We start from the raw sequence: 12,793 nt of genomic DNA on the forward strand, positions 1-12,793 counted from the left end.
TCTCACTCTATACACCTCTCCCCTTCATGCTCAGATAGAGCCCACCCACCAGCCTTCTTTCCTTCCTCTGTTCCAACTCACTGTTGTGAATGTCTCTGCTGTTCCTGCAGTTCTCAAACACAACCTCTCCACGTGGGATGTGAGGAAGGCTGGCTATAAGTGCTTGGGAAAGGGCTATGGGATTTGTGCACTTTAGCCTTGAGTTACTTAGTAAGCCTTCCAAGGCCCAAGGCTGTCCCACGGCAAAAATATTTCTCCTTTCTTTAAGGACAAATGCCCTGGACATTTCACCAGGGTACCATCTCTTTCTTAACTAATGTCCTCTGAATCAAGAGAAAAATGGAGGGTAGTGAGCGGAAGTAAAGAGTGACTGTGTTTTCTCTGAAGAGGCAAGCACTGCAAGCTTCCATTGAAGCTCTAACACACAAACTACACTAATGTATCATTTGCAGCTTACAAAGGATTTTCCTCACAAGAACTCTCTGAGGCAAGCTTTACAAATGGGATTCTCCCCATTTTATAGATGACGAGAATGATACTCGGGTTAAGGAATTGCTTACTATCACAAAGTCAAAACCCCCCAAGATAACAGAGCTATGATGTACACTTGTATCTCCCAGCTCTGAGACCAGCAGCCAAGTCTAGATACACTTTGATATTTTTTGAGGACTCTTGGAAGGAGGTTAAAGAATTTAACCTCAGGGCAGCTAGATAGCGCAGTGGATAAGCACCGGCCCTGGATTCAGGAGTACCTGAGTTCAAATCCAGCCTCAGACACTTACTAGCTGTGTGACCCTGGTCAAATCACTTAACCCCAATTGCCTCACCAAAAAAAAAAAATAAAACAAAAAAAAAGAATTTACTATAATAACTATGTTCAGGTTTGATTTCTGATTTCTAAAGACTTCTAAGTCAAGTGGTGAAATCATTGTTGACACATTGATGAAGACATTTCTTTTTGTAAATTTTTAAAAACATTTTTCCAATTTCATGTAAAGATTTTTTTGAGTTTCAAATTTTTCCCCACTCTTCCTTCCCTTCCCCATCCGAGAATAGCAAGCAATTTGATATAGGTTATATTTACGATCATGTTAAGCGTATTTCCACATTAGTCATGTTGTAAGAGAAGAGTCAAAAGAAAAGGAAAAACACACAAGAAAGAATAAATAAGAACAATAACAAAAAAGCAACAACAAAAGTGATTATAGTATGCTTCAATCTACATTCAGACTCCATAGTTCTTTTCCTGAATGTGGAGAGCATTTTCCAACATAAGTCTTTTGGCATTGTCTTGGATCATTGTATTGCTGAAAAGAGTTGTCTATCACAGTTGAGATGAAGACATTTCTGATGCAGAGCTAGAAGCTTAAGCTGAATTTGTTGAGAAGTGGTCAGGGGCCACAACTTGTTCACAGCTAAGCAAATACAACATCTCTACATAGAAATAAGGAGGTTGGCAGAGGATTGACTTGGGAGCAAAAAGAAAAGACAAAACTTTAGTTGCTGACATATTACACTTGGAGTGACGTGTAAATACAGTTATCCCTTCCACATCATGACTTTCCCCATTACAGTTTTGATATATCCTGGGGCAGCATGAGAAATCAAGTGGGAATTTTGGGGGAGTTTTGTAGGTCAAGGCCAACAGATGACACAGAAAAAGTTTAGAAACTCAGAAATGCATAAAATACATGTATAGTATTGTATAATATCAACCCAAATTTTATAAGAAATTACTGTAAATACCTCATAAGAGAAAAATTAAAAAGCCAGATTTCTCTATGAAAGGAAGGTAAAAAAAAATTCCACATCATGGAGGCACTGAACCAGTAAATCCCATGATGTGAAAGGTATAGCTGTAGTTAAGAGGACAAGTGTAGGCATCTGGAAAGGGCTCTCAGAAGGGTTAGGTCTAGAAATGAAGCATGTCCAAAATCTCTCAATGGAGTTTAAAGCTTAGGATTCTACTAAGACTCTTTGGATAGCTTATATAGATCTGAGTATTATTATTTTTGTGCTCTACATATAATATATAATCGAAGATATTTGTTTAATTGCTTTTTTGGACTAAATTAGATAACAATTGTATTCATGATAACAGATGCCTCTTCAGATTTCCCCAAGAGGATGCAAAAATGAAGATCAGAGAGCCAGGGTCCAAGTTTTTATTGATACCTATAATTAAGGAGAATGAGAACAAAGAAGAGGAGCCAACAAAATATACAGGGAGGGGGTGAGCAGAGAAATAGCAGAAATAGCAGAAAACTAATAAACGAATCAGTCATCAATCCACAAGCAGTTACTACCTGCCTACAATGTCCAGGAACTGTGCTAGCTACTGTGGCTATTAAAAAAAATTAGATGGTCCTGCCCTCAAGAAACTTACATTCTTCCAGGGAGAAAAGATGTACACATATGAGTATGTGTTCATGCAAAATAGATACAAAATTAATACATAGATACAGGTACCAACATAGAAGCATGGAGATAGTAGATGGAGCGTCTGTGACAAATAGCAAATAGGCCCGTTGGACTAAGCCATTGAGTGCATTATGGTGAGTAATGTATAATAGGGTTAGGGGCAGCTAGGTGGCGCAGTGGATAAGCACCAGCCCTGGATTCGGGAGGACCTGAGTTCAAATCCAGCCTCAGACACTTGACACTTACTAGCTGTGTGACCTGGGCAAGTCACTTAATCCTCATTGCCCCGTTTGAAAAAACAAAATGTATAATAGGGCTACAAAGGCAGGTTGGAGCCAGATTCTGAAGGGCCACAAATTCCAAACTGAGAAAGTCTAACGTGAAGAAAGTTTCAAGAAAAGTACTGCAATATTAATGAGAATTTTTTAAAAAAGGAGAGTTGCTTAGATAGTCCAAGGATGTCCCTAGTCTTCTCAGAGATATGATCACTATTTAGCTTGAATGCTGAATGAAAATTAAGAATATTCTTCCAACATATATCTTGATTTCAGTGTGTGGAGACGAAAATTCTACAACAAAAATCTGGAATAATAAGCAATAATGGGGCTGATGAAAACACCCTTCCTCGACTGGCTGCTACAATCATTTCTTTGTCCCTTCAAGGAGTCTGTCTGGGTCAAAGAAGCTTGCCATCCCCAGATTATTTTATGGAATACATTTTCAGTTCTCTGAATAGTACCAGTACCCTCCACCTACCAGGTAAGGATGCTTTATTGGAATTTCACTTCTGTATCATTCCCACCATGGAAACCAGACTGACTAAGCAAAGATTAAAGGTGGTTACAGAATTACTTCAACTAGGGCTGAGTCACCATTTTATCCTTTAAGATGCATAAGATTTGCAAAAAAGGGTTACAAAACAGCCCTTGGCCCAATTCCAGAGCTGAGTGGAAACCAAGGGATTCCTCCACAACTGTAAGCTGAGTACTCCAAGATGCCCGGCACCAGGCCACAATTATGGTCAGTTGGGGCCCTATGTTTAAAAATCTTGCAAGCAAAAGCATACTTTAAGGGGGGAAAAAGAAGGCCAGAGGTATCAGACGCACGGCCCACAGGCCACAGGTAGCCCACAGAGCTCCAGATGTCAGCCTGAACCAGAATAAGATTCAGGATCCATCCAATTTTAATGTGTTGATATAGTAATAAAAAAGAAATATGTAAACACATATGGTTTTCTAAGTTAACATGTAGTCTGAAGGGAACCTTATGTATGATTTGGTGGCCCATATTTCTAATTGAGCTTGATAGCACTGGACTAGAACACACTAGAGACCAAATAAATACAGCCATGGGATTTTAGAGATAGGAGGGATCTTAGGCCATATTAGATCAGATCAGATTAGATATGATCAAAATCCTTTGTTTTATATGTAAGAAAACAGACAGGTCATACAGTAATTATTGAGATATGTAACAAGTACCTCAATAGCCTAAATACACAGTAGCAGTGATGGTCCTCTGCAAAGGGAAAAGGAAGGGAAAGGGAATAAGCATTTACATGGCACCTACTGTGCACCAGGCTCTCCTAAGTACTTCACAGATATTATTTCATTTGATCCTCACAACAACCTTTTAAGGCAGGGGCTGTTCTTCTGCCCATTTCACACTTGAGGAAATTGAGACAAACTGAAGTGACTTGCCTAGAGTCACACAGCTAGTAAGTGTCTGTGGCTGGATTTGAACTCTGGTTTTCCCGACTATCCACTATGCCACCTAGCTGCCTATATTCAGTCTTCTCAATGCATAGAGGCAGTCATATGATGTGTGTGTATGTATTTGTGTATGTGGGACATAGTAGAAGTGTTGTTAGAGGTAAGAATAGAGAAGAAAATTTGGGGAACAGTCACCAGGAAAATAGAAAGGGTTGGTCAGTCGACAAACATTTATTAAGTACCTACTATGTGCCAGGGACTGTGTTAAGAACTGGGGATACAAAAAAGACAATCAAAGATTTCACAATTAATGAGGGAGATGAAAGCAAACAGATATGTACAAACAAGCTATGTGCAGGATAAATGATAAATAATTTAAAAAGGGAATGCAATAGAATTAAGAAGGGTTGGGAAAGACTTCCAGTGGATAGAAGATGGGATTTTAGTTGGGATATTTAAAGAAGCCAAGGAAACCAGTAGATGGAGATAATAATAGAGGGCATTCCATGTTGGAAATGGAAGGTGGAGGATGGAGTAGAAGCATTATTGAGTGGCCACAAGGGTCCAACTGAGGTGTGAGATATCTTCCAACTTTCGAATTCTCTGAGTCCATGGTTCTATGAGGCTCTGTACTATTCATCTGCATGGGTGAAATCAACTTGATTTTGCAATTTTCTCCAGTGATGCTCAGTCTCCCAGAGACACAAACAGAGGAATCAGGTGTCTGGTTTATCCAAGAGTAAAGATCAACAGGTAGATTTTTGGGGAAAGGGCTCATAAGGTGATAATTAATTAGACATTGAAATGACAGACCATGTGATGCCATCTGGATATTGAGGGTGGAACAGCAGAACATGGTCTAGGTGAAGAGATGGGCAAAAAGATCATGCATGATGAGGATGAATGGCATGCTTTTAGTGCAAATGAGACAGAGACAGAGATGGAGAGAGACACAGAGATAGAAACAGAGAGAAAGAGACAGAGGAAAAAAAGGTTAAGAGGTTGTCACCATCATGGAACAAAATTTCTGACAATGGAGGTGATGTGATTTAAAGGGTGACTATGTCTTCTCTGTTGCTGAAGTTGTGGTAGAGAATGAGGTCAATGCAGATGAAAAAGTGAAAGAATAGTGAGAGGGAGGACTTGTCAGCAGGAATATTGAAGTCCTACATAATATTAGCAAGGGAGTGTATGTGATGGAGGGGACAACTGTGAGCCAGGTGCTGAATGCAATAAGAAAGTGTGGAGACTGCCTGGACAGAACGATAAAATGCCCAAGGCAAGAAAGGAAGAAATATGCCCTTGAATCAACTTTGTGAAACTAATAAAATAATTATGATTAATTTAGTTCAGTTAGAGGTATACTTAGTGACCTCAGTGGCTTAGGGGCTAGAAGCTTAGAACTGAAAGTGTCTCAGCCAACTCACAGAATTTAGGGTCCCATGCTCTTTTTACTCTACCAGAAACAGCTCTTGTAGACTCCCTGACCCCACCTCCCATAGTCACATATTCTGGAAAGGGGTCAAAGAAGGGATGGCTGGTATTCTATTGTATGGGATGGCATGAGATAGTATTGTATGGAGCATGGAATGCATGGTATAACATGATATGGTCTGATAATGAATTCCCTATGAGGACCAGGACCAGGGTATGTGAGAAGAAGATAAACTGTTAAATGTGAAGATGGGGTTACTTCTACTTTCAGCTAAACTAGCCATTTGTTGGTCTCTATATTTGCTATTTTGTCCCCTGTTTCTCTGAGTTTTTTTACAAGTTAACCCCCATACCTGGAACAGTCTTCCTCTTGTCTGCCACCTCTTAAAACCTCATCCTCCCTTCAAGGCTTAGCTCAATGGCCTCTTCCTCCAAGAACTTCTTTCTGATTCTCTTCAGTTATTCTTTTTTTTTTTTTTTTTTTTAGTGAGGCAATTGTGGTTAAGTGACTTGCCCAGGGTCACACAGCTAGTAAGTGTTAAGTGTCTGAGGCCGGCTTTGAACTCAGGTACTCCTGACTCCAGGGCCGGTGCTCTATCCACTGCGCCACCTAGCTGCTCCCCTTCAGTTATTTTTATTCCGACTTTCTCCCCAATTATACTGTATTTCTTTTCTATATGTTTGGTATTTACCTCACTGTGCCCACGATCTTTCCCCCTAATAAAATACAAACTTGCTGAGGGCGCTGCCCAGAGTCAGAAAATCTAGGTTTCATCCTACATCTGATACTTACTATCTGAGTGACCTGGGGCAAGTCATTTGTCTTACCTGGGCCTCAGTTTCCTTCTCTGTAAAATAAAGGCATCGCACTAGATAGCCTCTGAGGTCTCTTCGAGCTCTAGATATATGATCTCTAGGTCTCATTCCTTTTTGTCTTTTCATCCTCATATGTAGCACCACATCTGCCACCTAGCAGGTGCAGAGGAAGTACATGCAGAATTAAATTTGATTGACTTGGATTCAATTAAAGGCCACGGTGTATAGCAATAAAGAAAGACTGGACCTAGGAGGAAGAAGTGGGGTTGTACAAGGCTTCAGAAACAAGGATACTTTAAGTTATAGGGACAGTAAAAGGGAGGGCTCAACTGCGCCCACATAGGATGGAATACTCTGGCTTTTGTAGATAATCCGTCCTTGTTGGAGCCACATTTTAAGAGATGTATGTATGTATATACACACACAAACATACACACGCATGTAGGTGTATACATATATACACATGTATGTTTGTATGTATATATATACACATATGTGTGTATGTGTGTGTGAGAGTGTGTGTGTGTGTGTGTGTGTGTGTATGTGAGAGAGAGAGAGAGAGAAGGGGGAGGGAGGGAGAGAGGGAGGGATGGGAAGGGGGGGGAGACAATTTTACCTGGACTCATTTGATTGGCTTTGGAGACACTCCCATGTTTTCACATTGATTTTTTTTTTTTGGCAGGGCAATGAGGGTTAAGTGACTTGCCCAGGGTCACACAGCTAGTAAGTGTTAAGTGTCTGAAGCCGGACTTGAACTCAGGTCCTCCTGACTCCAGGGCAGATGCTCTATCCACTGCACCACCTAGCTGCCCCCACTCCCATGTTATCATAATGACTTGGTGGGCTCTGCCTCAATGCAGAGATTAGTTTAGGGAAAGGGTTCTTAACCTGGGATCTGCAAACTTGTTGTTTTTTAAATACTTTTTTTTTAAAGAAAAACCTCTACTTCAGTATAATTGTTTTCCTTTTAATCCTATGTAATATTTTTTATTCATTTAAAAATTATTATGAGGAGGGGGCCCATAATATTTCCAAAGGGATCCACAATACACAAAAAGAGAAGGACCGCTGATTTAGAGTCATTCTAAACTGAATAGTGTGTGAATACAAAAACCGTCCCAATGAGCTAATTGAAATTAATCAGTCAATGAGTACTTGTTGATATGCTTTCTATATGCTAGACACTGGGATAGGCCATGGGGATACAAGTACAAAGAATGAAATATTCCTTCTTGCAAGGAGCTCATGTTCTAGCGGAAAGAACAAGAAGCACATTTAAAAATACATATAGCTTCAGTACAAATATTTGCAAAAGAGTACAATACATGGGGATTTGGATGGGAAGGCACAAGCGGCTATGAGGATCAGGAGAGATCCCTTCTTGCAAAAGGTGATGTAGCAAGGAAAGAGGGAAACTCTATGAACCAGAGGGCTAGGAAAGAGTGAATCCCAGGCATGTGGGCTGGGCGGTACAGAGGCATTAAAACTGGAAATGGAATGTTGTGTGTGAGGAAGAGAGAAAACCTGTATGACTGAATTATGATGTGAGACAGGATTCAGGGGTATGCTGGTAAATATTTAACAACTAGCTCTCCGGTGCCAGGGGGCAGGGGGAAGAGGGGGAAGTATGGCAAGATACATTTTAATGGTTAATCTGCATTATTAATGTTTTCTCCATCACTTTCTTAAGAGTAAACAATCAACAAAACAATAAATCTTTTTTTTCTTTGTGGGGCAATGAGGGTTAAGTGACTTGCCTAGGGTCACACAGTTAGTAAGTGTCAAGTGTCCAAGATCAGATTTGAACTCAGGTCCTCCTGAATCCAGGGCCAGTGCTTTATCCACTACACTACCTAGCCATCCGCAACAAAACAATAAATCTAACCCTGATTCGCATTTGCCAATTTCTGAAGTGTATATACTCACACTAAGATTTTTAAAATACATTTTATTTATTTCATTAAATATTTCCCAATTAGATTTGTTGTTGTTGTTGTTGCAGGGCAATGAGGGTTAAGTGACTTGCCTAGGGTCACACAACAAGTAAGTGTCAAGTGTCTGAGGCCAAATTTGAACTCGGGTCCTCCTGAATCCAAGACCGGTGCTTTATCCACTGCACCACCTAGCTAACCCCCCCCCCAATTACATTTTTTTTTGTGGGGCAATGGGGGTTAAGTGACTTGCCCAGGGTCACACAGCTAGTAAGTGTCAAGTGTCTGAGGCCGGATTTGAACTCAGGTACTCCTGAATCCAGGGCCGGTGCTTTATCCACTGCACCACCTAGCCAACCCCCCCCCCCCAATTACATTTTAAATTTTTTAACATTTAAAAAATTTTTAAATTCCAAATTCTCTCCGTCCTGCCCCTCCCTCACCCTTTGAAAAGGCAAGCAGTATAATATTGATTATATATATGTAACAGATTTCTATATTAGTCATGTTGCAAAACACACACAGAAAACAGGAAGAATAAAATGAAAAACGTATGCTTCAATCTGCACTCAGTGTTTATCAGTTATCTCTTTGAGATGGATAGCATTTTTTAGCATGGGTCCTTTGGAATTGTTGTATATGGTTGTCTTGATCAGAGTAGCTGAGTCTTTTCTTACCAAAATTTTAATAATCAGCTTTTGAGAGCCAGTACAAGCTGGCTCCAGCCCAGTCCTGGAGGGAGAATGATGTATAATGAGTCTGGATAAAGATCGGTTGGTAGACAGGTTGTTTAAGGTTTTAATAGCTGAGCAGAGGATTTCATATTTTCTGAGAGGCAAATAAAAAACCACTCGAGTTGGTTGAGTAGGTGAGCAGCTAGGTGGTACAGTAGAAACAGTGTTGGGCCTGGAGTCAGGAAGATTTATCTTCTAGAATTCAGATCTGGCCTCAGATACTTATTAGCTGTGTGACCCTGGACAGGTCATTTAACCCTGTCTGCCTCAGTTTCCTCATCTGTAAAATGAGCTGGGGAAGGGAATGGCAAACCACTCCAGTATCTTTGTCAAGAAAACCCCAAATAGTGTCATGAAGAGTTAGACGCAATTGAAAAAGAACAAAAATTATTAAGGAAAATTACTTTAGCAGCAGTGCAGTAGATAGACTGGCGTGGGAGAGATTTGAGGCAGGGATACCCATTAAGAGGCTGCTGGAATAATCTAGGAGAGAGGTGATGAGGGCCTGAACTAAAGTGGCATTTGTTGGAGACCTCAAGTGTGATAAGTTTATTTGGATGATTTTGAAAGTCAGAGAAAGCTAACCAACCTAATTGTAACTGGGGTGGGAAGGTGGGGGCTTGCTTATTCCCCTTTGGTCCAAATTGGGACTAACGATAGTGTTTGAATCAACACTACAAATCTAGCCTGGATCCTATACAAAGAGGACACACCTTTCTATGAAAGAATAGATTTCAGAAAAAGAAAAAAAAACTACACATAATGACTCTAGCCAGAACAACTAGCTCTGGTTTACATTTTTCTTGTTATCCTCAAACAATAGACATTCAAACAAAATAAAATTCCTCAGGATAGATGTGTTTAAAAATCAATCAACTGGGGCAGCTAGGTGGTGCAGTGGCTAAAGCAATGGCCCTGGATTCAGGAGTACCTGAGTTCAAATCCAGCCTCAGATACTTGACACTTACTAGCTGTGTGACCCTGGGCAAGTCACTTAACCCCCAGTGCCCTGCCAAAAAAAAAATCAATCAATCAACAAACATTGAGCATCTCATTTGGTCAGAGTGCTTAACAGAGTGTAAGCTCAGGAAATCAATAGAAATGTTTTTTAAGCATTTACTGTGTGCCAGGCACTGTGATAAGTGCTGGGAATACAAAAAGAGGCACAATACAGTCCCGGCCCTCAAGAAACTTACAGTTTAATCGGAGAGAAGATGTGAACAAATATAGACAAAACAAGCTCTATGCAGGATACATAGGGAATAATGATAATGCAGAAAAGTCACTGGTTTGAAGCAGGTTTCCTGTAGAAGGTGGGATTTTTGTTAAAACTTCAAGAAATCCAGGGGGCAGTACTCAAGTAGAGGAGAGAACATTCTCAACATGGGAGACAGCCAGAGAGAGTGCCCAGAGCTGAAGGATGAAGAGTCTGGTTCATGGAACAGGCAGGAGGCCAGTTTGACTGGACCAAACAGGGCATATTAGGAAGTTAGGTGTAAGAAGGACAGGCCAGAAGGGGCTAAGTTATAAAGAGCTTTGAATGCCAAACAGAGCATTTTGTATTTGCTCCTGGAGGCAATAGGAAACCACTAGAGTTTACAAGTGGGTGGGTGGGGAGAGGGAGGCATGATATGATCAGACCTGTAGTTTAGGAAAATCACTTTAGTGACTGAATGGAGGATGGGTTGGAGCAGGAGAGACTTGATGCAGGCAGAGCCATCAGCAGACTATTGAAGTAATCCAGGTGTGAGGTGATAAGGGCCCTTCAGGGTGGTAGCAGTACTAGAGGAGAAAAGGGGGGGTGTACTGGGGAAATGTTACATAGGTGAAATTGACAGGCCATGGCAACAGATTAGATATGAGGGTGGTGAGAGATAGTGAGGAATCCAGAGTGACTCATGAGTTGTGAGCCCGAGGGACTGGGAGGGTGGTGTTGCCCTCTGTGGTATTTTTTTTAAAGGTAGAGGTTGGGAGGGTATGTGGGGAAAGATAATGAGTCCTATTTTGGACATATTGAGTTTAATATGTCTATTGAACATCCAGTGTGAGAAGTCTGAGATTGAAGGTCAGGCATGGATTGGGGCAGGATAGCTAGATTTGGAAATCATCAATATAGAGATGGTAATTAAATCCATGGAAGCTGATGAGATCACTGGGTGAAGTAGTATACAGGCAGAACAAAAAAGGGCCCAGGACAGAATCCTGAGGGACACCTACAGTTAGAGGATGTGGTCTTGAGGAAGATCCAACAATGGATATAGAAGAGCAGTCGGGGGAGAATAATGTCCCAAAAACCTATAGAGAAGAGAGAAACAATGAGGAGATAGTGATCAACAGTGTCAAAGATTGCAGAGAGGTCAAGTGGAATGAGGATTGAGAAAAGGTCATTGGTTTTGGCAAATTAGTAACTTTGGAGAGAGTGGTTTGGGTAGAATGATAAAATTGGAAGCCAGATTATAAGGGGTTAATAGGATAGGAAGAAGAGAGAAAATGAAGGCTCCTATTGTAGAGGCCCTTTTCAAGGAGTTTAGCTACAAAGGGAAGAAGAGATGCAGGAAAATAATAGAGACAGAAAGATCAAGTGAGAATTTTCTTCAATATAAGGAAGATATGAGCATGTTTCTAGGCAGTAGAAAATGAGCCAGTAGATAGGGAGAGAGTGAAAATAAGCAAAAAAGTAGGGATGATGATAGAGAGGGCAGCCTCTTGGAGGATACAGGATGAAAGGGGATCACTTGAATAAGTAAAGGAGTTAGTTAGCCTTGATTAGGAGTAAAGCCACTTCATTATGTGGGACAGGGGTATGGGAAGAGAGAGTGACAGAAGGCACCTATGTGATAGAAGATGAGGAAGAGGAGAGAAGAGGGAATTAAAAAATTTTACTGTAAAATATGAGGCAAGGTTTTCTGCTAAGGGAGTGGGGGGATATGATGGCATGGGAGGTTTGAAGAAAGTTGAAAAGGTTTGGAAGAGCCTCTGTGGAGAGTAGAATAGTGAGTTGATAAGCAAGGCACAATAGAATTGCCAAGCAGCAGTGAAGTTGTCTAACATAAATCTGTAGCTGACCTAGTCAGAATGTTCACATGTTTTCTCTACCTTCATTTAGCAGCGAAGGTGATGAAAGGTGTAAGTAATTCAAGGCTAAGGCTTGACTTGTCATAATCAGTGATATAGTAAGGAGGCTAAGGATTTGAAAATAGAGGTCCATGTAGAGCTGAAATGGTTCACCAAAGAATCAAGATGGAAAGAAAAGGAAAGAGTGACTATTGCAGGGGAAATGGCTTGGGAGAGAACTGAATGGTAAAAGGTTTGGAGGTCACAATGCAAATGAAAAGTAGGGCTCTATAAAGGAAGGAAGAGGGAGAGGTGAAACGCCAATAGATTATGGCTGGATTTTAGAATTCTTGTACATAGAAGTGATACATTTGTGGGCTATAGCAAGATTAAGAGGGAGACCCTGGAAATGGCAATGGGGAACAAGGAGTATTCTCATTCCCCTGCCTCAATCAATGAGCTAAGAAAGGGAGTGAATGTGCAGCCAGTATTAGAAATTGTGGTGGGGGCAGCTAGGTGGCACAGTGGGTAAAGCACCGGCCCTGGATTCAGGAGTACCTGAGTTCAAATTCGGCCTCAGACACTTGACACTTACTAGCTGTGTGACCCTGGGCAAGTCACTTAACCCCCACTGCCTTGCAAAAACAAACAAACAAAACAAAAAAAGAAATTGTGGTTAGGGAGGCTCTGT

General features: G+C 40.9%; 1 protein-coding gene across 1 annotated transcript in view; it reads left to right on the top strand.

Moving 5' to 3' along the window:
* SLC39A12 (solute carrier family 39 member 12) overlaps nucleotides 1-12,793 on the top strand; it is a 115,242-nt gene that overhangs the window by 18,513 nt on the left and 83,936 nt on the right. The window contains 1 exon segment of the mRNA XM_043967509.1: nucleotides 2,973-3,180. Within this exon segment, the coding sequence (XP_043823444.1) occupies nucleotides 2,973-3,180 (208 nt within the window).

The sequence above is a fragment of the Dromiciops gliroides genome, chromosome 5, assembly GCF_019393635.1.
Source record: "Dromiciops gliroides isolate mDroGli1 chromosome 5, mDroGli1.pri, whole genome shotgun sequence".
NCBI lineage: Eukaryota > Metazoa > Chordata > Mammalia > Microbiotheria > Microbiotheriidae > Dromiciops > Dromiciops gliroides.